This window comes from Myotis yumanensis, unplaced genomic scaffold, assembly GCF_028538775.1.
Source record: "Myotis yumanensis isolate MYYU_CA2020_CCGP unplaced genomic scaffold, mMyoYum1.0.hap1 SCAF_10, whole genome shotgun sequence".
NCBI lineage: Eukaryota > Metazoa > Chordata > Mammalia > Chiroptera > Vespertilionidae > Myotis > Myotis yumanensis.
Window position 1 is genome coordinate 68,907,118 of NW_027223761.1, and position 24,389 is coordinate 68,931,506.

The 24,389-nt window shown below is 46.2% G+C and overlaps 1 protein-coding gene across 5 annotated transcripts; it reads right to left on the reverse strand.

The window, feature by feature from the left end:
* Positions 1–323: 323 nt before the first annotated feature.
* LAYN (layilin) lies at positions 324–18,646 on the reverse strand. Of its 5 annotated transcripts, XM_070426920.1 has the most exons (8): positions 18,465–18,646; positions 17,874–17,897; positions 15,260–15,557; positions 9,320–9,477; positions 6,315–6,347; positions 5,621–5,704; positions 3,266–3,368; positions 324–1,191 (listed from the first exon to the last, which is right to left on the reverse strand). In XM_070426920.1, exons 1-8 carry the CDS (start codon positions 18,544–18,546, stop codon positions 825–827), a joined length of 1,149 nt encoding a protein of 382 aa, XP_070283021.1. In that variant the 5' UTR covers positions 18,547–18,646; the 3' UTR covers positions 324–824. The 5 variants fall into 5 exon arrangements, with proteins under 5 accessions (XP_070283021.1, XP_070283023.1, XP_070283024.1 ...); XM_070426922.1 differs by lacking the exon at positions 17,874–17,897; XM_070426923.1 differs by lacking the exon at positions 6,315–6,347.
* Positions 18,647–24,389: the final 5,743 nt, after the last annotated feature.

Genomic DNA, 24,389 nt, shown 5'->3' on the forward strand with positions numbered 1-24,389 from the left:
CAGACCTCCAAACTGTAAATGACAGATGTTAGGCCACGAAACCTTTCTCTGGATTTGAGCCCAAAAACATCGTCAGGTTCCTAAAACAAAAGGGAAGACTCCTCGTCACGACCGGTAACATTACGTCGATGCTGCTCGAGAACAAACACACAGACAGAACAACGTGCAGTGTGGGGCTGGGGACCCAAAGAGGCCGAGAAGCCGAGGTTCCAATTTCATTTTCAGTTTCCAAAATATTCCCCAGTTTGGATGTGGGGAGAAAGAAAGAAAGGTCCCGCGAGGCCACATGCAGAGGAAGGGCTGTCGGCGCAGGCTGACTAACATTCGGCTTCCTGCTTTTTATTTGATTTGAGTCTGAAAAACACAGATACAAGAATGGCTGGTGCGCAGGCCAGCCCAGGCCAGCACATGAGGCTTTGAAATCATCTGTCATTTCCGTCCCGCCCAGTGGTGATCCCAGGGCTGTAGGGATCTAGAGGAAGGAAAAAGATCTGGGGATGGGTGTCCTGGAGATGGGTGTCCCCAGTCCCGCAGCCACCCGGGGGCCCTGCCGAGGAGAGCGCTGTCCCTGACTGGTCTGCTACAAGCAATCAACTGTCAGATTTCCTACTCTGCCCCAGGCCTGGGCAAGCTGCTCTCACACCGGACAGAGCTGGTGCAAGACTGGGATAAGGACGCAATAGCGGTGAAGGGGCCACATGCTCACCCCAGGCCTGGGTCGAGCACTTTCATAGGCCTTCTGAGTGTTTTCCTTATAGAGAATAGGAGGCTGTTGCTTCTCCTTTCTTTCCCATTCTTGTCCGTTCACGTGTTGTTCCCGGGTCCTAATAACCATAGATTTCATTTTCCACCCACCCACACTCCTTGCTCCTCCCCAGTCGGTGGTCTGGAGAGAACTCGTAAATGTCATTGGTCACAAAGCCGCTCTCGATGCTGGCCAGGGTGACGAACCCACTCTCAGACGGGTTCACAGCCCTGTGGTCGGAGTCACAGGACATGTCCTCGGGAGTGGCTTCTCCCGAGCACCCTCGGAATGAAATGTTCTTCAGGTCCGGCCGGGTCTCGGCCAAATCAGCTTCGCTTTGTTTCCGGATGACGCTGTAAACCTCCAGGTCCGGGCTGAGCCCGGGGCCTGGCGAGGGCCAGATGGTGCGCGGCTCCTTCGTGCTGGGGTCTGGCTGCTCCCGTGTCCTAGGAGAGAAGACAGGGCTGAGTTTTCAGACGCGAGGACTGCAACCATCCCTGTGCCTGACCATCCCTGTGCCCGCTGGCCGGGCAGGAGGCCATCCTGGGCAGGCACAGCTGTGCTTCTCACCTGCCTGACTCCACAGTCAGGCATCTGCAGGGCGAGGGGGAACAAAACAGGGGCGTGTTGCTAGGTTCAAAGCGACTGTCTATCTACCACTCACTGCTGCCGGAGCATGGAACAGAGGTGTCTGTCCTGGGACCTTCTGAGCCCCCAAAGGGTCCATGATAGAATGGGATGGGGAGAGATTTCACTTAAAAAAAACCCTCTTGCCCTGTCTGGTTTGGCTCAGTGGATGGAGCGTCAGCTCCAGGTTCGATTCCAGTCAAGGGCACATGCCTGGGTTGCGGCCCTGACCCCCAGTAGAGGGTGTGCATGAAGCAGCCAATCAATGATTCTCTCTCATCATGGATGTTTCTATCTCTCTCTCCCTCTCTCTTTCTCTCTGAAACCAATAAAAATAAATTAATTAAAAAAAAAAAAAACAACCCTCTTCTCTAAGTGAAAAAGGCCAGTCCTTCAATTCTAAGTGTAGGAAAATAAACAAGAATAGAGTTAGTAATATCTCTGACTTGATCAACAAGAGAAATCATAGATATTTTTGTGATTTCATGATTTTATAACATCACAGTAATAATAGATGCCTTAAAATAACTTCAAAATGATAATAATTACACCCACCACTAAATAAAGAAGCATCAATCAAGGAGCACATGTATTACTGTATCACATTTTTTTGGGGAAATACTTTGCTAAACTACATATTCGTATAATCGCTTCCCTTACATCCAATGCATTTTATTTTATGCATTGAAAAAATATTTTTCCAGGAAGGAATCACTAGGTTTCACCAGACCAGGTGAGGTGCTAAATAGGCAGAGGAAGGAAGAGAAATCAAGAACCAAACGCAGAATAAGCAGCCGTAAAACACAATTGTAATTTTTTAAACTGAATTCAATTTTTAGATGAAAAGGAATTAACTAGTAAAAATGAGCACAGTAATAAGAGCGAACATTTTTGAGTGCTTACTATATGCCCATTCTGCCTGTACTAACTGCTTTGATGCTAATAATTCTCTAAGGAAGTCGTTATTAAATGCAGCAGGTTCTAGACTCTTACTCATTCATCTTAAATTGGTCATCAAAGGGCGTCACATCTGAAACTGGACCTTCGTTTTCCTGTTGTAGAGTGGGCACACCAGCCTTCTCCTCTGTGTACCAGGACAATGGGGGAAAGGGAGCTGGGAAGCTCTGGGCATCTCAAAAGTGTGGCACATGATCCGTCAGTGGAGTGGCCCTCGGCCAGTAATGGCGAACCTATGACACGCGTGTCAGAGGTGACACGCGAACTTATTTTTTTGGTTGATTTTTCTTTGTTAAATGGCATTTAAATATATAAAATAAATATCAAAATATAAGTCTTTGTTTTACTATGGTTGCAAATATCAAAAAATTTCTATATGTGACATGGCACCAGAGTTAAGTTAGGGTTTTTCAAAATGCTGACACGCCGAGCTCAAAAGGTTTGCCATCACTGGCCTAGGCTATTAGTGTGGTGTTTTGTAGCAGTCTACAATTGCTATTCAGTGGAAAGAAAAGCCAACTAAAAGTATTTGGGTATTTCATTTTGAATAGAATGATTCAGTTTCAGATGTTTGCCAGAATGTTCTGAAAGAGATGTTTTCCATGTGGCTCACTATTCACTCCTCCACTCACTCAACAAACACTTTGGAGTGAGAGTGTAGGTTTCTGAGAGCACTTGGCTGAGTGGATGCAGAATAACACAGTTTCAACCCTCAATCCATTTAAAAAAAATGAAAGAATGCAAGATCACTCTCAACCACAGCTAAGCACAAATGCTTGGTACTTCAGAACGCCTAGAGCATGGCAGAGAATTTACTCTCAAAACTGCAGGGGTGTTTCTCTTGTCACTGCCATGGCTTTTCGTTAAATAAATAGGGCAGTGTCCAAACCTGAGAGTTCAGAAGACAAAAGTTTGCATGACCAAGGTTTTACTTGCCTCCTTCTCCAGATCCAAACCCAGCAGACAGCTGTGGTGACCAGCAGGAGGAGGAAGAGGGGGATCCCGGGCACTAGGAGGTAGACAAGGCTCCAGGCAGTTTCTGAAAAGAAAAATGCACGGTATCTGCATTAATGATGTTGTTCTGTGCTTTGAAACAGGCTTTAAAAAGCATAATCCACATAATCGACACAGAGTATTCCAAAGAGCACCTCCTTTCAAAAAGTGAGTCTTTTCTCCCTGTCCAATTATCCTAGGTAACAGAGAAGTTTAAACTGTGGGTCTCACACAATAGCAGAAGGGCAGTTTGGGTAATTACATTTTTTTTCCAGTTGAAAGATATTCTCTCTTCTTGTCCTTCCTCTCCCTTAATGAAGAAGGGCCTGTTAGGCGGTGTGGATGTTCCCAAGGCCGGGCGAGGGAGAGGGAGGAAGGAGAGACAGTCACAGGAAGCACGCGATTCAGACTGCAGACTCTTCCCAACTTTTCTAAGACTAACTGGATCCAGTTGGGCCCATGAGCAGTGACTTCTTCTGTCCTTTAAGTCTTAGAACCAGAGAATTTTCTTTCAAGGGGCTTTGGGAGGATCAAGGATTAGGGACTGACCCCTTCCCTAGTCCGACTGGTCCAAGATTCCCATCCATCCAGAGGCTGTTGCTTTGTTTTTCCACAGAATCTGTTACACACACACACACACACACACACACACACACACACACTTTAAATACCACCTTAATAACAAAGAGCAATAAAAATGCCATCCATCTTTGCATAGCACTGTATACTTTTACCCAACATTTCCTTATATTATCTGTTATAGAATAACACACTTGATTGGCCTTTGTCCCTGGTTCCTGGGAGGAAGGGGCTCTAAATCTTTGGAATTTCTCAGGTAATAAGAGTGATTGTTATTCACAAGGCCCTCAGACCATATCAGAGTGGATGCTGACAGAGATGTCTCACAATGGGGCTGGTGGGAAGGCAGTGGGGCCTGGAGATTGAGCTCAATGACATGACCAATGATCACATCAGTTATGCTAATGTAATGACACCTCAGTAACACTTCTCACACCAAAGCTCAGTGGAGCTTCCTGGTCGGTGAACACACTGATGTGTCAGGAGCATGAGAAGGCATCCAGTCTCTACAGAGAGAGGACAGGAGCTCCCCATTTGGGACCTTTCTTGACCTCACCTGATGTGTTTTTCATTTGGCTGGTCCTAATTTGTATCCTTTATAATAACATGTAGTCATAAGTATAGCATTTTCCTGAGTTCTATGAGTTGTTCCACCAAATTAATGAACCTGAGGGAGTGGTTGGCACCCCCTGGATTATATCAGTTGGATAGAAGTGCAGGTGGCCTGCGGATCCCAGAACTTGTGGCTGATGTCTGAAGTGAAGGCAGTCTTGTTGGGGCCTGAGTCCTTAACCTGTAGGGTTGTGCTAACTTGGAGGGCTAGAGTCAGAACTTAATCACCATATCACAATATCCTATTTTATTTTATGGACACAGTTTCTCAGGTAGTGAGAAAAACATTATTACTTCCATTATGCAAATGATTAAACTGAAGCACAGAGAACTTGTGGTTTTTTTAAAGTTGCCCAGTGACAAAAATCCAAATTTCCCTCTTAAAATTCAAGGTGGAGCCCCCGTCTGGTGGCTCAGTTGGTTGGAGCATTGTCCCACACACCAAAAAGGTTGGAGGTTCGATTCCCAGTCAGGGCACATGTCTAGGTTTCTGGTCAGTCCCCAGTTGGGGTGAGTACATAAGGCAACCAATCAATGTTTCTCTTTCACATCAATGTTTCTCTCTCTCTCTCTCAAATCCATAAACTAATCCTGGGGTGGGGATAACAAAACAATAACAACTCAAAGTGGAGTCCAGGTTGAAAGTCCATTAGCACTCCAACTCACCACCCCATTTCCTTTTATCTTTTATGATTTAACTTTTAAAAGGTTTTTGTCCATTTCCTTTATTTGTTTCACAATTAATATGAATCATGGATAGTATGCAGCATGGTCTGCAACTCTCTGCTCTTATTTCCCTACATCCATTCTCTCAGTCCTGCCCCATCACCCGCCCCAGGACTTCTGGGTGGTTTCCAAGGCTCCATCTTCATGCAGATTTTTCCTCCCCTGCAGTCTAATTTCCCCTATTGTCTTAGGACAGCTCCATCAGCATAGTTCACTGATGAAAGCTAACATTTGATGCAGTTTTTGCAAAGTCACAAATGCCCTGTCTAGTTTCATTGTTAGGTAGCTATAGGATGGAAAAAAGTAGGAAATGTAACTGTGGGTAATGTGTGATCAAGGGAGTCCCGTTATCTATTTTTCCCAGGAGAGTTCTGTATATACCTTTGTTTTCTTTAAATGTTTCTTTGACATCTTCTTTCTCTGTGTTTTCTGGAAGTATGGGTGTGGCTGTCTTTGTCCTTTCACCTAGAAACAGACACATGAACTTGAGAACCTGGAGAAAGGCATCGAAACACAGATACTCTCTGAAATTCTACCAGGTTCAAGGTGGAGTGCCAAAAGGCAGTAGCAATTTGACCATTGTCATTTATAGACACAGAACAAGGGTAGACTTTGCTGGGATAGAGGTTTAATTGTCTTTATCTTTCTGGTGAGACTCTTGCTGCCAAGAATCACGTACTGCAACAACCAGCAGGTGGTTGGCATTGAGGCACATACTGTACGCAGGTGCTAAGGGGAAGAGTCAATGACTCATTTCTAGGGCCAAACATGATCAGTTTGGCCCACTTGTTTAAACAGATAAGCTATTCCTTTCATATTGTCAATCATGACAAGTAACATCTCAAACTGAATTTTCAACGGTTCCTTTTCAGCTTTGAGAGAAACAGACAATGTTAGAGAGCGAGTCTCTCCATGACTCGCCATGGCTGGATATGGCATATACCTGTTTAAATGTTCTGGGTTAACAATGATCTTCCTGTTGAATAATCTGGACTAAAGATCATATGGTTCTAAACCTATGAAGAAGGGCTGTGAAATAGCCCAAATTAGCCCAAACCTCAAAAGACAGGCTTACCTCCCAGCCCCGTAGAAGGAACTGTTGGTTCCTCTGTGGCAGAAAGAAACAAAAATGAAAATAATAACTACATTTCCATGCTGCCTTAATGAAATTGGCCAGATCATGACATCCAGTTGTTTGCTCATTCAGTCACCAATAAACCATCTTCGTTATGAAGTTAGTCAACCGGATCACTTGGGCACAAAGACTAGCCCTCCCCCAGCTTTGCTTGTGCACTTTCTTTTCTTTTTTGAAAAGTATTTTGAAATTTTTAAATATGAGGATTACCAAATATACACAAAAATAGAAAGACTGGTATAATGAACCTCTATGTACCACCTTTAGCTGCAATTCTTATCAACATATGGCTAATCTAGTTTCAGCAATAATCTTTCCCCACTACACTCAGGCCTGGGTTATTTTAAAGCAATCCAAGACGTCTTAACAATTCCTATTGGGATGCTTTAGAAAGCAAGAGACAATGATCTCCACGCAGTGGAACTAGTTGGGGGGCTAAGTAGTCTACTGGCCAGCCCCTAGATAGAGGCTGTGGTCTAGAACTGAGTCATTTTACATATTTCAAAGAACCTCAGGAAAGTCAGGTTGCACAGACAACTTGTAGCAAATGTGTGTACTCTCTTCTGGCAGTCATTCTCTGATGCCAACCCAATGGTCTGGGGCTCATGGGGATGGGGTCCTCAAGGGCAAGATTTTAGAATTCACAGTCCTAAGGCCAGGATGTCAAAGCGATTCAGAGAGAAAACTTTTAATCGTCTTCTCATCAGTTCAGGAATTTATAGAGAAGACTCAAATCCATTAATTTATTTTTAAAAAAACATTTATACAGTGCATGTCATATGACAGAAATATCATCACGTTCTAAGTGTTTTCTAAGACAAACAATTTATCCTGAAAACAGCCTCATGAGGTAGGTGCTATTATTACTCTGATTTTGTACATGAGGAGGCCAAGGTACAGGGAGATTATATAACTTGACCAAATCCCTCAGCTATTAAGTAATAGCTGAACTGGGATTTGAAACAATAAATTCAAATAAAAATTAAAATCATAAGGGGAAGAGATCAACCGAAGGACTTGTATGCATGCATATAAAAAAAAATCAAAAAAAAAATCATAAGGAGACAAACTGTGCTAGATAATGGAGATAAAACCAAATGAGAAATAGTCCCATCCTTCTAAGGCTCTTACACTCTACAATTTGGCCATAAAATATGGAAATATAGGACAATATTAATAGATATTGATAAATAAAAATAAATGTTTTAATATTAATAAATATTTTTAAAAATTTTGTAATGTTACATTATAATACAAAGTATACTCAATAATGTTACATGACTTACTCATTTTCCTGTCTTTCTGTGGTTTAATCCACTGTGCAAACCTGCAGCAGTCAGCATATTTATGCAGCATTTGCTCCAGTCCTGCAGTGTGTCTGCAATGCATCGCCTATGACGAATTGTCTCTGATTTTCACTGAATCTGCCCATGCCTTTAGCATACCCGGAAGTAATCAAGTGTGCAGATCCGGCTAGTATGCCCCCTGCTCTATGTGGTCATGTTGTCAAATGCAGTTTGGGATGTTATTCAATCAGTCCCTTGCCACGCTGGCATGATGAGTGGTGTGCCATTCTGTTTGAACCACACTGGATGAACTTTCCCTAATCCACCAAGTGCAGGGATTAATTGGTCAAACATGTATATTTCCAGACCTCATGCCAAACATGTAGGGAGGGAGCCAAACTTGTAAATAGGCCGTTAAAGTAATGGGTGTGTGAGGAGCTATGATCCTCATGGGAGGATCACCTAACCTAGTTTGAGGGGCCCTGGAAGGTTCCCCGAGGAAATTATCATTTTTTAAAATTTATTATTTTGAAGTAATTTCCAATTTATAAAAACTTGCAAGAATAGTACAAATAATTTTCATATATTCTCCACCCAAATGTTATAATTTTATCATATTTCATTTATTTACTTATTCTTTTTAATCTCTCTTCTCTCTCTCTCTCTTGCTTTCATTGCTCTGAAAGGTGACCTGCTAAGATAGCCTCCAACTTTGCAATCACCTGCCTAAGACAACTCTGCATGGGAGTTAGGGAAACAGGTTTCTGGGAAACATAATTCACTTGAGAAGGTGGAAAGAAAGAAAAGAAACCTTTAGCAGAAAAAGCATAGTCCAATTCAAACAATTAAAAGATGATAGAATTACCTCGTAACCAACTAGAACTAAGTCATTCTCCTATCGGGAAAGGATGCAGAATTGGAGCCAAGCAGTTGGCTTCATGGAGGTGAGAAACTTGAGGGACAGATCAGAACTCACTTCAAGTTTAGATCCAAGCCAGTTATAATGGAGGAGGGTGGGAAACTCCAGCACAATGAGACTACAGTCTTAGAGTCCAAACCCTTGACAGACCTAGGAGCAAATGCCCGTTGCATTTGCAAGGTACATATAGAGGGTGGTCTGGGAGTTCAAGCTCATCAATGTGTCTACTCTTTGCCCCAAACCAGAGAAATTGGTGTATTTTATCATCTACTGCCTCAGGTCACAATTCTGTTTACTTAAAGCCCCAGAAAATAATCTCACATGGCTGTTAGAAGACTTGTAGGAACAATGGCCAGTTTCTTTTCATATTTCTTCTTTATTCCAAGCTCCTACAGCCAACATCACATGTGGAAAGAATAAGAATTTGTAATTGTCCACTTAGAGAACTTTTTGTTTCCTGAAGTTCTCATAATTCTTGCTTTATTATACATAAATTAGACCCTTTCTTATCTTCATCCCTCTCTTAGCATCTGATACCCCTCTCCTTTGCTAGTGCTATTCCTCAAGGAGGACGGCTCTCTACATTTCCCTTTCCAAGGATTCCCAATGTTTGACATTGCTGGCATGTGCAACACACTTTCTTGGAGACCACATAATAAATTCTTGGAACCAGCAGCTGCTCATGAAATGAGAGAGGAAGTTGAGAGATTCAGCCACCTAACTTGGGAGAGGATCATTACCATCGGAGTATTTGCAAATGAAATTGTTCTTCATGTTGCATCGGTCGTCATTCCACTGGAACATATAGGGGCCCCCGATGCCGGTGGGTGCAGATGGCTGATGGTACATGACTACGCAGACCTCGCTGCCACAGGAAGGCTCATCCACATACCAGTTCCTGTAGGAAAGGGGTCAACAGTGGAGGCAATTGGAGAAGGATACCAGCAGCCTTCAAAGCCTTTGTTTGTCCATCAAATCCTACTGAGCCATGAACTTAAGACTCTGCTTCAAGAACACGATACAGAAAAAGGGAGGAATTGAAGTACCGCCAGGCTTTCTAATATGGACAGCACAATCAATCATCTGACATTTGCCACAACCTTTTTGCAGGAAGGAAAGAATATATTACCATATGATTTCTGCGAAGTAATTATGGGGGGGGGGGGGGGGGAACAGCTAGCAGCGCATTCTGAACAATCTTATTTATTGCTTGCTTTTCGATAACTGGTTTTGTTTTTCTTCTTTTGTAAGTCAGATGTGCTGAGAAGAGGCATGACTCACCTCATGTCCTGCTCCCATCTCCTCACACTTTTTAATTGGCCATAACTGACCTTTCCAGCCCTGGGAAGACTTTCCAAAATATAGAGGCTGTCAAAGCGGGTGAGGGGGTGGGTACAAGAGCAGAGGGCCCACATAGTCTCCAGTTGTTTCCTGCTCCTCAGGCTGATGAGCCCCTTGGTTGGCCTTCAAGGCTAGATTTCTTGTCTTGGTCTCCCTGGCTCCTGGGTAGGATGCATTAGCAGCCTCAGCTTCACTATCCAGTGCTACTTGGAATTAAATGGCACTGCCACCCAGCTGGATACGTGGGTGCCAGGTTTTGGATTTCACAAAGCGTCGAAGTGCTCTGAGCACCCACCCCATGCACTGGCCATGGGCTGGCTCTAGTCTACCTGATTATGCACCTGAGCTGTTCCCTTCCAGCACTCAGAGCTTGCCCTGATGCTCAGATTATTACTGGACCCTGTGGCTCTGCCTACCCTTATCAGAGCCTCTCCTTAGGAAACAGCTATGAGTCAGGTCACCTCATAGCACCCCATTATAGCTCTGCTCAGTGTTTTATTCCATCCACCAAAAGGAAGATCCTTTGCTGAACCCACTGGGTTTTATGTGCCTGGACAATAGCTGGCATTGCAATACCACTGGATACTATGCCTGGATCCTCTGCTCCTCATTAGTTACCTCCAGGCCATTTTCCAACTCTGTGGGTGGGCCTCCTACACTGACTTGCCATTGGCCTTATGGCTTTCCACTGACCTTATGGCTTTATGTTATTTCATCTCACAGGTGATAGACTAGATGGAATGTTATATCTGGCACCTGGTTTCAAGCTGAGCCCTCTCTGATAGAAGGAGAGGCTAGGTTCCAAGGAGGAAGGACCCTGCAACACCATGGCAGCTGCATGTGGTGAGCATCTCCTCTGCTCTCCCAAAGGGGCCTACAGGCATTTACTCAAGTAGCCATGCAGTGGGAGAAGAGGAAACCCAACTATTATAGAGCCTGCTGGACATAAGGTGCAAGTCGACATTGATGCCCAAAGACTTGAAGTGACACCAAGGCTGCCCATTAGAGTGGGCGCATACTGAGGTCAGGTATCAAGTGAAATTCTGGCCCAGGACCAGCTCACAGTGGAACCCATCCAGTGCTCATTTTCAAGTCCCCAAATATACAAATTGAAAGCCTATAGGCTTTCATAGCAGAGAAGGTCAAGTGGAAGCCTCTGAAACTGCATTTTTCCCAACCCTCTTCAAGATAGTAAGTAAACACAATATCTTATCCAGGAGAAGATGACAGAAAGTAGTGGCATCCCCAAAGACTTAGAGACTGCAAGGGTGGTATTCCCCATCACATCTCTGTGTAATTCACTAGTCTGCAACAAAGCAGGCAGGTCCTGAAGGAGAAGACTGGAGTAGTGTAAACTGAACCAAGAGGAAGCCTCAATTGCAGCTGTTTTGCCGTATGTGGTATCTTTACTACAGCAGGTTAACATGCCCTTGGTACCTAGTATGCAGATCTGGTGAACACATTTTTTTTCATCTTTATCAGGGAAAGAATCAGAAACAGTTTGTATTTATTTGGAATAGACAACAGTATACACTCTAGTTTTCCCTCAGGACTACACTAATTTTCCTGCCCTCTGTCCTAATATGGCATGAAGAGACCTGAGCAGCCCAGACTTCTTGCAGAAAATCATGCTAGTCCATTACATTGCTGACATGCTGAGTGAAGCAGATGAGCAAGAAACAGCTAGTAAATAGGAGGCTTAGTAAGATTCATGTGCTCCATGGGTTGGAGCTAAACCCTATGACAATTCAGGAACCTGCCACTTCATGAAAATGTATAGGTGTCTAGTGATCTAGGGAATGCCAGAACATCCCTTTCAAATGAAAGGATTTAAAGCAGTAATTTGAAGCATCTTGCAATAACTTGAAGAAGGAACCGTGGCATTAGTAGGTCTCTTTGGGTTCTAGAAGCATATTTCACACCTGGAAATACAGCTCTGGCCCCAAAACCAGCTGACACAAAAGACAGCTGGCTTTGAGTGGGATCTAGAGCCGAAAAGGACCCTGAAGCAGGTCTAGGCTGTGGTGCAAAGAGACTTACCACTTGGGCCATATGATCAAGTAGACCCTGTTATTAGAGGTATCAATGGTGGGAAAAATAATGCCATGTAGAATTTGTGACAAGCCCCAATGAGAGAATCACAAGGCAAACCCCTAGGATTCTGTAGCAAGGCCTGTCATCTACAGCTGAGAAAGAACCACCTGCCTTGCTACTACAAAAGGAGCACCAAGAGATCATTCAATCCAACTTGCTCATCATGAGTGAAGCACTGTCAGACACACATAGTCACAGGCCAGGCAGGCCTGGAATCAATCCATTATAGATGGAAGATATATATGACTGAAGGGCACTGTATGAGTAGAGTAAAGAGCACTGTATGAATAGGTAGAGCAGACTGCCATGACATCTACCACTGTTGTACTAGTGTCTCTTTCTCAGCTTACACCTATGGCTGTATAAGGGAATCCCTTGCAATGACTAGCTGATAGAGGCAGCCTAAGCTTGGTTTGTGGATAAGTCAGCCAAGTATGGCGTACAGCTCCAAATGGATAACAGCTGCACTACAGCCCCACTCAGAGGTGATCTTGAAAGGTCAAGTGTTAAGAGGACATCCTTCCAATGTCCAGAGCTTAGTTGGTAGTTAGTGGAGGTTAGAAGAGAGAAGGACTCAGGGGTAGGGCAGAGAGCTTGGCCAGCTGATCAGGGGAAAAAGCTTTCTAAAAGGAGAAAGAGTAGAAGATTGGGGACAAGGAGCTATTGGATAGAGTGTTATTACTAGACATATGGGAATAGGCATAAAGTATGAGACTCTGTTATATGTTAAAGCCCACCAGAAAGTATTTAGCATGGAAGAGACCCTTTACAACGAGGGAGACAACATGACTTGGCCAGTTGACGTCAGCTAGTCTGTTGTCAGCTGCCCCAGTGCTGGTGCAATAGATACACATGAGAGTAGCCATGGTGGCAGGGATGAAAACTGCATGGGCTCAACAGTATCTGTCCCCACTCTTCAAGGACCATCTAACCTGCCAGCAATAAAGACCAGCGCTAAGTCCCTGAAAGAGTACCAACCCTAGGAGACCAGCAAGTTGACTAAAATGGACTCCTTCCAGTGACTCATTTTGACCGGAATAGACACACAGCCTGGGTGTGGGTTTGCCTTTCCTGCCCCAGGGCCTTAGTCAGCATCACTATCCAAAGAGTTACTCACACAGTATTTGATCTACCAGCACCGTACCCCAAGTAACATCTCATCAGACCACAGGATCTACTTTATAGCAAAGGAGTGGGAGTAGGCACCTGGCCATGGGATTTGCTAATCATCTCATATATTCACTATCCTGAAGCTGCCAGCTTGACAGAGTTATGGAAGAGTCATTGAAAACAAAGCTTGAAGCACTAGCTTAGAGGCAATACTTTGTGAGAACAGGGCATCCTCCTCCAAGATGCAGCGTACACTTTGAATCAATGACCTTTGTATCGTCCTGTGTCCCCAAGAGTAAGACTACATAGGTCTGGGAACCTAAGGATGGAAGCAGACGAAGCCCTGATTACTATCACTGGTAGTGGCCCAGTTGGAGAATTTGTACTTATTGTCTCCGCAATGCTGGGCTTTGTGAGTTTAAAGGTCCTGGGACCCAAAGGGTACCCATTAGAAGATACAGCAAAAGCCTTATTGAACTATGAGCTTTGGTTGCCACCTGGGCACTCTGGGGTCCCTGTGTCCAGGGACCAGCAGGTAAGAAGACTATTATCTTGGCAAGAGTTAACTCACCCTAATCATGAGGAGGAAGTACTTCTGCTATTCCACATTATGAGCAGAGAGAAATATGTATGGCACACAGATTGTCTATTTGGATACCTGTCAGTACTCATATGCCTAATTTTGATGGTAAAAGGAAAAGTCTCCTAGTCCCTGAGCAGAGGGGGCAGGGAATCTGGACTGGATAGCAGAGGAGGGAGATGCAGTGGTGAGAAGTGCAGTTCATCTGATTAACCTCCCCTTTTAAGTTTCTCCCAGGAAAAGAAGCCCATGAGGATCCTGAAGGAGGTACTCCTAGAACTTAGATGAAGATGTGGATCTGATCAGCATAATGGGCAGACTTTCATAGATGCTGACATGCTGTCTTAAATGTAATAGGTAAAGAAGATATATTTTAACTTTCATTCTTTTTATTGATAATGAGTTTAAACTTTTTTTATTATATGATTGTTTACCAGTTAGATTTTGTATTTTCTGAAATGTCTGCTTAGGTCCTTTGCCTCTTTATCTTTTGGGGTTTTATTAACTTACTAGAGGCCCGGTGCATGAAATTCATGCAGGGGGTGGAGGGGTGGTGGAAGGGTGTCCCTCAGCCCAGCCTGCACCCTCTTGCAATCCGGGGCCGGGACCGCTGGCTCCTAACCCCTCTGCCTGCCTGCCTGATCACCCCTAACTGCTAGCCTGCCTGCCTGATCGCCCCTAACCCCTCTGCCTGCCTGCCTGATCACCCCAACCACTCACCTGCCTACCTGATCGCTCCTAACTGCTCATCTCCCTGCCTGATCGCCTCTAACTGTCTCTGCCTCGCCCCTGCCACCGCGGCTTCTTTGGGAAGGATGTCCAAAATGATGTCCAGAAGATCATTCTGCTGTCCGGTCTAATTAGTATATTATGCTTTTATTATTATAGATGTAAACTTTCAGTGTTTTATTGACTTTTATATAAACTCATAAAATATACTCTTTGTTAAATTTTCTACAATTTTTCCAGTCTTATGTCTGCCTTTTAATTTGATATTTTTTGATGTTTGTCACTGCATTTCTTGGGGTGGGGGTGGAGGCGATGGCAACACCATGGTGCCAGGGGAGGGCATGGGTTTAGGAAGGTTCTCTAAACTGCAGGCTCCCTTACGTCCTCTCTTGCCCAATCCATAGAATTAGATCTTGTCTCTGATTTCTTGTCCATCATTATGATTCCCTGTGGTCTGGAAATCTACCTTCAGTATTAGCCCCATAGACCTTCCATCTCTCACTGGAGTTCTAGTCTGAAAAGCCAGGTAGCCAGAATGATTGACTGCAAGAATTGCATGCCATTGGAAGAATGCTTTGGGGCCACACCCTCCAGAAGAGAGTTCTCTGGATAAGAGCTGGGCCCAGATCAAGGCTGACTCACCACCTTCTCTACACTGCTTTAGTCAGCGTTATTCTGCTGTCCTCTCTTCATCGCTGTTGCAGCTGTTGCCTGGGTCGGCCTCCTCCTCCATCTCTTCCTCCTCGCTGATCTGGCACCGTGGGCCTAACCTGCCTCCGTTTGGAGTTGTGTCAAGTGGGTTAGCCACCGTGGGTTCCACATTTACCTGAATGTTGATATGCTGCCATCCATCCAAGTGTAAAGGTCCTGGCAGGCTGTGCTGTTGCTTTGCTTCTCCTCACGCCTCCGGAGCCCAATCCAGAAATCGCCATCAGACGCCAGGAGGTTTTCAATGAACTTTTCTATCAGCCTCTGTTCATCTTCAGACTCAATGCTGACTAGCTGGCCCCCATCCCTCCGGCAGGCTGCTCTGGCCTCCTCAAAGTTCAGTCTTCGAGAAGCATCATGGAAGTAAAGGACTTTATAACAAGGTCTCTGTGTTCCTCCCCGGCAGACCGGCTGGCCTAGAAAAAAAATAATTCCAACCCATGTCAGTGAACCCAAAGTACACTAGAGCAGAGCCTTGGAGGCATGCGAATGAAGCTGTCCCTAGGGCAGGCTTTCTGATGACTCATCAGTGGACTGTTGTAAGATCAGTTAGGGCTCTGAGAAAAGTTAATAGCCTGCCCGCAGGAGATGTGGTGACTTAGACTATATCACGTAGGACTCCGTGCTTTGTCTGTCCCATCGCTGCTTCCTGAACAGCAGATTTTTGGCTCTCCTCTAAAAGAGAGGTAGATGAAAACGCATGGTGTCACGTAATGACACACAAATCACTTTCATGCGATTAGGGAGTCTCAGGGGATAATGTGGCTTTTTTATTTTTTTTTTACTTTTATTTTTTCTTACTTCTTTAGTGTTGCTGTAAGTGAGTTATCTGTTTGGTGCTTCCTTCAGGGAAGAGAGGCATGCTGAAATTGGGTGTGGACTTCTCTACCCTGGAGCCCTCTGCCCATGTGGCAGGACTCAGAATTCACCCATTCTGTGCACCGTTCTGCTACTGATCTTGCCTAAACTCAACTAAGGTTAACTGAACTCTCACTATGTGCCATGAACTATGCTAAGGTTTTTTTTTTGTTTTGGTGTGTGTTTTTTTTTACATTTACATACATCATTTATCTCATTGAACTCCCATAGTAAGTCCCTGATGTATATATTGCTTATGCCCCATCTTACAGATGAGAAAACCGAGGCTTAGAGAAAGTAAAGAATTTGGCTAAGGCCACATAGCTATCAGCAGCATTGCCTAAGTCAGAGCCTTAATTATAAAGTCATGTCAATAACCAGTGAACTGTATTACCCACGCCCCATTCCACAGTCAGGCGTGTTCCATCTGCTTGACAGCTGAAGGGCAGAAGACCATCTGAGACAAGTAGATGGGATTCTACTGAGGAGCAAATAACAAATTGTTCACCAACACACCACTCTAGCTTGGGTCCCGGTGCCTGGAGCCTTGCTACCCCTGAAACATGAGCCTCATTACTCCTTTGTTTAATCATCATGTACTGAGTGTACTGGCTGTGCCTAGCACTGTGGTAAGTGCTGGGAATATGGAAACAGATGCCAGTTCCCAGCCCACGGGAGCAGACAGCATCTGTTTCTGGATCCAGAGTACAAGGGGAATCCCTTCCAGCGAAGAGCCAGATCCTGGGCCGTGGGTGTGACTTGTTGCATAAAGCAAGGGATAACGTATTTTGGTTTGCAAGCCTCTTCCCAGCCCTCATGGAATGTTCTCACTTTCCTAACTTATTCTGCAGCTGTGCTGGGAGCCAGATAGCCTTCATTATTCTCCATCATGAGAATACAGTGCTACACGGGGACGGCACACATACAGACAAATCCAGAAGGCTGTGATTTCTTATTTCCTATTTCTTCTTTCATTGCTTTGGTAGAGAAAGTCTCAATAAGCAGCCAGTTATAAAGAGTTTTGTACCTTCTTTCTTTAGGTGTCATTCTGCTATTGCTAAATAAACCCGAATAGGACTGGCCCTCCGGAGAAATAGGAGGCCTCAGAAGTGGTATTTCACCAAAGAGGTATTCCGGAGAAACTGGGAACACTGGCCGGAGAGGCTGTGGCTGGGCTGCTGCCTGGGAGAAGACTGGGCCCGCTCGGCTTCAAGGAGTCCTTAGAGGTGGCTCCAAATGAGCAAAGGACAAATGCATGAGCCCTAGGCCCCCCAACTTACCCCCCCCCCCCCCCCCCCCCCCGCCCCCAACTGGTCATCAGCAAAACAAAAGTTGTAGTTGATTCACTGGTAGTGCCCGCTGAATACTGTTGGATTATCAAGGAAAAAACAACACCCTGAAGAAGTTCCCGATGTGGTCCAGCCTGGCCACACCTCCCAAGTCAGCAGGTGAGTGGCCCCCGAGGGCCAGAGCTGGCAGGAGGCCAAGGGCGCGTCTGGCTCCCCGGCCTCAGGAAGTGTCCAGCTCTTCTTTCTTGCAGGAAGGGGAAGCGGGTAGGGCCTTCTGTTCCCCTTGGCCGATGACAGAGCCCAAGCAGCCCAATTCAGTTCACCCTCCCCTTGGCCGCTCCGCATCCCAATCCCTCCCGGAAACCAACTTTAGATGTTTTCAATCAGCTGTGCAAGCAGGAAACCAACTTTAGGATTTTTTCAATCAGCGGTGCCAGCAGGATAAAGGAGTGTGGGTTCCATTCAACTCTGTCCCTCTGGGGCCAGGCGGTCGCCTGCGAGGCGGGCCTGAGAAAGACAGGAGCGCGGGCCTTCTACCCCCACATGCAGAACGAATGCAAGAGGCAAGAAACCCAAGCACTGTACCTCCTCTGAGGTCCACGTCCGAGGCTGCAGACACGCGGGAGGAAGGAAGCAGAGAGTCACTCCTCAGAGTCAGGCGGGACTTGTCCCGAGCAAACTAGGCTTCTTCCCGATCTCCAAGCGCGTATTCCGAGCGCTGGACTCAGCCATCCCGCCCCCTCCCCCCAAAAGACCAGGAGTAACAGGCTAGGTTCCCGGGGCACAGCCGATCCGGAAGCCCTACTGTACCCGCCCTCTCCTATCAGACCTTCCCAGGGGGGCAGGACCGGGAGTCTGCGAGCCCGATCTGCGTGGGGGTCCCGGGCCTGTGCCTGCCGGGCCAACTGGGCCCACTGCCCCACCAGCCCATGTTCCCGAATTCCGCGAGCTGGGCTGAGAACAGACTTGTCGAGATCCAGGATATCAGGGAACCCGCGCGGGGCTCAGCCGCAGGCGATTGCTCCCCCAGAAAGGCTGAGTCCACTAGTTAGGTTGGGGAGCCACCGCCCTCACCCCCGCAGCCCCCGCCTCTGCAAAGGGCTTGAGAAGAGGCGGCCCTGGGGTGCGGTGGGCGCATCAGCCGAGCCTCCCGGGAAGCGACCCCCGCGCACTCACCGCTCAGCAGGCGACCCTTCTCGCCCCGGAGCTCCGCCAGCAGCACGGCCAGCAGCACCGCCTGCGGCGCCCCCAGCTGCATGGCCCGGCCCCTGTGCGCCTCGGACCCCGGGCGCTACCGCGGAGGAGCTGGTGGACCTTCGGCAGCCCGCACCACTGCAACCCGCAGCTGCATCTCCCGAGGACAGACCTGGCACCCGGACGAGGTGGGGAGGGCGTGGAGCCAGCCCGTCTCCCCTCCGCCCCCTGGGACGTCACTGCGGGGAGGGCAGCCCCGCCAGCTGGCCCGCCCCCATGGCCTCCTCCAGGGCTGGGCGCCAGAAACCCGGCCCGCCCGGGGGCAGCGAGCAGGGGAGGGGAGCCAGCTCCCCGCCCCACTCCGAGCTTCCCTAGGAGATCCCGCATTTGCCTAGAGCTCAGGGCCGGGGCAAACCCGCCTGGCTTCGCTGAAGTCTGATGACGAGGGCACTGTGGCTAAAAACAGGACCGCGCCTCGTCTTCCTCCCCCCCCGCCCCCCACGACCCCTCCCCCCCTCTCCGGGACACGCCAGATGCACTTGGGAGAGGCAGGCACGGAGACCGCCTGGGGCTGGTGGGGTGCAGCGCAGGCTTCGGGCTACTGGGAGAAAGGAGTGGTGGGTGCGGAGAACAGATGCTGAGTAGGCACTGTGCCACTGGCCGGGCGCGTGAGGGGCAGCATGGATCGCATCGCGTCCCTAGAAGGAGGCTAAGTTGAAGTTCTGGCTGAGCGGAGAGCAGCTCCGCCCGAGGCCAAAGGATGACTGAATTCAGCAAGGAAGTAACATTGTCCTGCTTTTTGCAGGGCTCGTGTTTGTTCAGCCTTGAATTTGTGATAGAAAGGAGATAGCCCCGCCCCCCACTCAACAGTGACCCGAGTTCCTCTGGAAACGCTTTCCTCACAACCCAGCCCCCAGTGTGTGCTCCTTCTTCTAAGCTCCCACGGCAGCTGTGTTTTACATTTGGTCTTCAAATATATCCAGACAATAATGTAAGCCTCCAAAAACGAAGGCACTGAGTGGCAGAGGTGCGTCTGATTTCCCTGCCTTTGCTCTTCTGTAAAGCACAGTAGAAGCTCCATCTGGGCTGACTTCTGTTTTGGGGCCTCAGCTTCAGCCACTGCAATTCTAGACACATAGGTCTGAATACAGGCTGGGGGTGTGGAAAGGCCTGCTTCAGTACCAGCTGGTAATATGGGGAAGCTCTGCTACTGCAGAAACCAGTAGCAACAGGAGGAACTTATGGCAAGTTCATGTACCACCAGTCTTTTTTTTTTTTTTAATTAAATCTTTATTGTTCAGATTATTACATTAGTTACTCTTTTTTCCCACCATAACTCCCCTCCACCCAGTTCCAACCCCACCCTCTGCCCTCACTCCCCACCCACTGTCCTCATCCATAGGTGCACGATTGTTGTCTAATCTCTTCACTCACCCCCACACCCCTCTCTCCCCCCCCCCCAAGAATAGTCAGTCCATTCCCTTTCTATGTCCCTGATTCTATTACAATCACCAGTTCATCAGATTATTTATTCACTTGATTTTTAGATTCACTTGTTGATAGATGTGTATTTGTTGTTCATAATTTGTATCTTTACCTTTTTCTTCTTCTTCCTCTTCTTACAGGATACCTTTCAGCATTTCATATAATACTGGTTTGGTGGTGATGAACTCCTTTAGCTTTTTCTTATCTGTGAAGCTCTTTATCTGGCCTTCACTTCTGAATGATAGCTTTGCTGGATAAAGTAGTCTTGGTTGTAGGTTCTTGGTATTCATCACTTTGAATATTTCTTGCCATTCCCTTCTGGCCTGCAAAGTTTCTGTTGAGAAATCAGCTGACAGTCGTATGGGTACTCCCTTGTAGGTAACTGATTTTCTTTCTCTTGCTGCTTTTAGGATTCTCTCTTTGTCTTTTGCTCTTGGCATTTTAATGATGATGTGTCTTGGTGTGGTCCTCTTTGGATTCCTTTTGTTTGGGGTTCTCTGCGCTTCCTGGACTTGGAAGTCTATTCCTTTCACCAGGTAGGGGAAGTTTTCTGTCATTATTTCTTCAAATAGGTTTTCAATATCTTGCTCTCTCTCATCTTCTGGCACCCCTATAATTCGGATGTTGGTACGCTTGAAGCTGTCCCAGAGGCTCCTTACACTATCTTCATATTTTCGGATTCTTTTTTCATTTTGCTTTTCCGGTTGGGTGTTTTTTGCTTCTTCGTATTTCAAATCTTTGACTTGATCCTTGCGACCCTCTGGTCTGCTGTTGGGAGTCTGTATAATATTCTTTATTTCCGTCAGTGTATGCTTAATTTCTAGTTGGTCCTTTATCACAACATCGAGGGTCTCATTAGATTTCTTGAGGATCTCACTACATTTATCGGCGGTCTTACCAGTCTTTTCGAGGGCTTCTAAACAGTTCTTTAAAGACCTTAAAAGTGTGGTTTTGAACTCTATATCCAACAGTTTGCTTTCCTCCAATTCTGTCGTTTGTGTCCTGTTTCTTTGTCTCGGCATTTTTTTATGCTTCGCTGTGTCGATAGAGTGCCTTTCTGTGCTAAGTGTCCCAATTACCTAAGGTAAACACTCTTGGTGCACCCCCTTGTGGGCTTTGTGCACAGTCTTGTTGTGGTTAAGCCTTGATTGTTGTAGTTATCACTGTGAGGAATTGACCTCCAGGTCAATTGGCTGTGAGAATCAGCTGTGTCTGCGGTGGGAGAGCTTCTGTGCTGGAGACACCCCTCTGGGGCTAGACTTGCTTCGATGGGGCTTTGGTGCTCACTGAGTCTGCCTCCTGAGTGTGTCTTTTATGGTTCCACGGAGCTTAAAGCTGGATGGTCCCACTCTGACCTCTGGGCTTCCTGGCTCCTGGATCTCTAGGGAGGTGCTAATCTAGCCTTTGCCTGAGGCTATCCAGCAAAAGCCTCCCTGCAGGGCTTGGGCGGGGCGGGTCCCACGGGATCAACAGGGCGGGGTTAGCAATTATGGCTGCTCTCAGTCTTGCCCTCAGAGGCTCTGCTTCTCAATGTCCCAGTAGTCGCTGCAAGCCCCACGGAGAGAAAGCTGCCCTAGGGTTCTGAGCGATGCCAGACAGTCCCGCTTCTCCTGTATGAGTCTGGGTCCTTAGAGACTCGCCTGGAACTGGAGCTCAGAGCCTGAGACTCCCTCCCGATTGAAAACAACCGCGCCCTCAGCCTCCAGCCCGCTCCACATGCACGCCGAACCTTAGTATTTTACTTCAGCACTGCGCCTCCTCTGAGCCTCGGTATGCTTTTCTCTTTCCTCCTAGTTGTAGAACATCCACTCAGCCAGCTTTCCTGTGGTTCTGGATGATGTCCGTTCCGTCTTTTAGTTGTATTTTTGAAGTGGTTGTTCGAGGCAGCAAACTCCGGTGTTTACCTATGCCGCCATCTTGGTTTCTCCCCATGTACCACCAGTCTTTATGTCCGAATTAGAATATCGCGTATCCAGCATACATTCTTTCTAGAAATTCCTCATTATCTAAGCTATCAAAGAGAGAGCTGCTCTGGTGAAAATCAGCCCTTGATTTGGCACCAGGCATTGTTTCCAGTCCTGTTTTTCTTCACTTAATGTCTGTGTGGCCTTTGAGAAGTTTTATTGTGTTGGTTTTGTTGTTGTTGTTTTGGCCTAAGTTTCAACTAAATCTTGGTAACACTAAAAGTTACCTCAACTTTTGTGAAGGGTTGATAAGACAAACAGATGTTTAAGTGTGTAGGTAGCTGGGCACTTAATGTCAATTGCAAAATATTTATTTCCAATGTTACAGCATCGTTACAACCTAGAGAAGCTGTTACCTTGGTCCAATTAATTAAATTGTGCCCTGAGTTCTCCCTTTGATACATTGGCCCTTGGTCCAGAGAGACTTTGTTGAGGCATGCAGTCAACCTAATGTGGTAGATTGTAATAACAACCCCGATTCTTCACACCACCCTGTATCTACACCCTTTATTATGTGACTTTGCAGTTCCTCTTACTAAGGGGGCAGAGTATGTATCCCTCCCTCTTGTCTCTGTGTTTGAACATGTGATTTATTTGGCCAACAGAATGAACCAGAAGTTCCTGAGCCAAGACTGGAAAAAGGCATCACATGTTTTCATTTATTCTCTTGCTTCTCTGCTACTCTCTTAGGGGAAGGTAGCTCAGATATCCCACTGGTCCCTGTACATCCCAAAGAAGATGTGAGGAGCAGAGCTGCCTCAATCCACAGGCCTGTAGTGAAAAGAGACCTGCCTAGGTGCTGTAGCCTGAAGCACAGCTGTCTGGCCAAGCCTAGGTCAGCCGAACCCCCAACTGACCTACAGATGTGTGAGCAAGAATAAATGTTGACGCTCACTTTGACATGCAATATTGTTGCAGTAATACCTAACTGTTACACCTGGCAATGCAGACAGGTGTCACCAGGGAAAGGCTGGTTGTCAAGAAAGCTCACAAAGTGGAATTTTTCTCGGTAAAATTATCTTGGTCCAGGGTCTAATCCTTAGTTTGACAAACTCAAACCCAATCTAAGAGACTAATATATTTACACATTGAGAAATACAATCATCAGGTAAGCTCATGTTTGCATCGGCCTGTTGAGCACATATCCTCTCTCTGGGCAAAAGATAAGTCAGTGAGCATGGGATCAGAAGAAAGGGAATTACTTACATGATTTGGAAGTTTAGGCTTTGATAGCCTGCTATGTCATCACTAAAGAGAGCTATCTGTCTGGCAGACAAACACATCATCCTGATAGGGTCCCTTTTATTCTTTTAATTCTCACCTGAGGATATTTTTCCATTGATTTTTAGAGAGAGTGGAAGAGAGAAAGAGAGAGAGAAAGACAGAGAGAAATATCAATATCAAAGTGTGAGAAACACATTGATAGGTTGTCTCCTGAACGAGCCCGACCAGGACCGAGGAGGAGCCTGCAACCCAGGTACTGGCCCTTGACTGGAATTGAACCTGGGACTCTTTGGTCTGCAGGCTGACGCTCTATCCACGGAGAAAACCGGCTGGGGCCTTTTTATTCTTGATGGTGCTGATATGAGATTTCCACTTTATAACTTTCTAAACTTTTCTTAAGGCCTACTTTCTGTTCAAAACACTTTTCTTCAAATAGTGTTGTGGTGGATACTGCTAGTTTCCACTAATATTCATTCTCTATTTCTTTTAGTGATAGAGTTCTGAATTTTAATTGGGTAGATCCCTCCTTCTCCCCCGTTTAAAGCCTATTTCCTGGCCTCCCTTGCAGTTTGGTGTGTCCCTGTGATTAAGTTTTGTTGGCACTGTGGAGTGGGAGTTGCATCTGATGGAGGTTATGTCCAGGAGCTGCAGGTGGAGGCCAAGTGAAGTGAGTGGTGGTCATAAATAGAGCTGTGAGCACTGGAGCAGAGCGTACAGCCCTGAGCAGGAATGCCAGTGGGACAATGCCAAAGAACAAATACTTAACCTTCTCTTTTCCAATATACACCAAAGAGAATGATCTTTAAAAGTGAGGGAGGTTGGCACTGGGATGTACATGTGTGTAAGACATAGGAATGCTAAGCCAGCTAGTCACAGAACTAGAGCAATTAATTCCTGACTGCAGACATGTTCCAGAAACCAAATTTTGGAAAACAGATTTTTTTTTTTTTAACAGCAAGAAAACCTTAAAGTTTTTAGGATTGCCCTTTCATCCCTATTTGCTTATTGTTTTTACTAGTAGTCTACTAATTGGGGCACATAAAGCCCTGTTTCTTGTTTATCTGATATTCATAACATAGGTCAAATATAACAATTCTGGAGACAACAAATAAAAACAAGAAAAATAGGAGTTTGAGAATGTATAAGATGAGAGAGATGGTTATTGTGTGGTGTCAAAAACAGTGGTATCCAATAAGTAAAATAGATCCAAATATTCAATAACTGGTAAAATTCC

What these genes read in the sequence shown, in the direction of transcription:
- LAYN (XM_070426920.1), bottom strand. Translation starts at nt 18,546, where the DNA reads ATGCAGCTGGGGGCGCCGCAGGCGGTGCTGCTGGCCGTGCTGCTGGCG. An exon ending in GGCAGCATATCAACATTCAG is followed by an intron (nt 9,478 to 15,259) that starts GTAAATGTGGAA and finishes CCTTTCCTACAG; the next exon opens with GAACTGGTATGTGGATGAGC. An exon ending in AACATTTAAAGAAAACAAAG is followed by an intron (nt 3,369 to 5,620) that starts GTATATACAGAA and finishes TTTTCTTTTCAG; the next exon opens with AAACTGCCTGGAGCCTTGTC.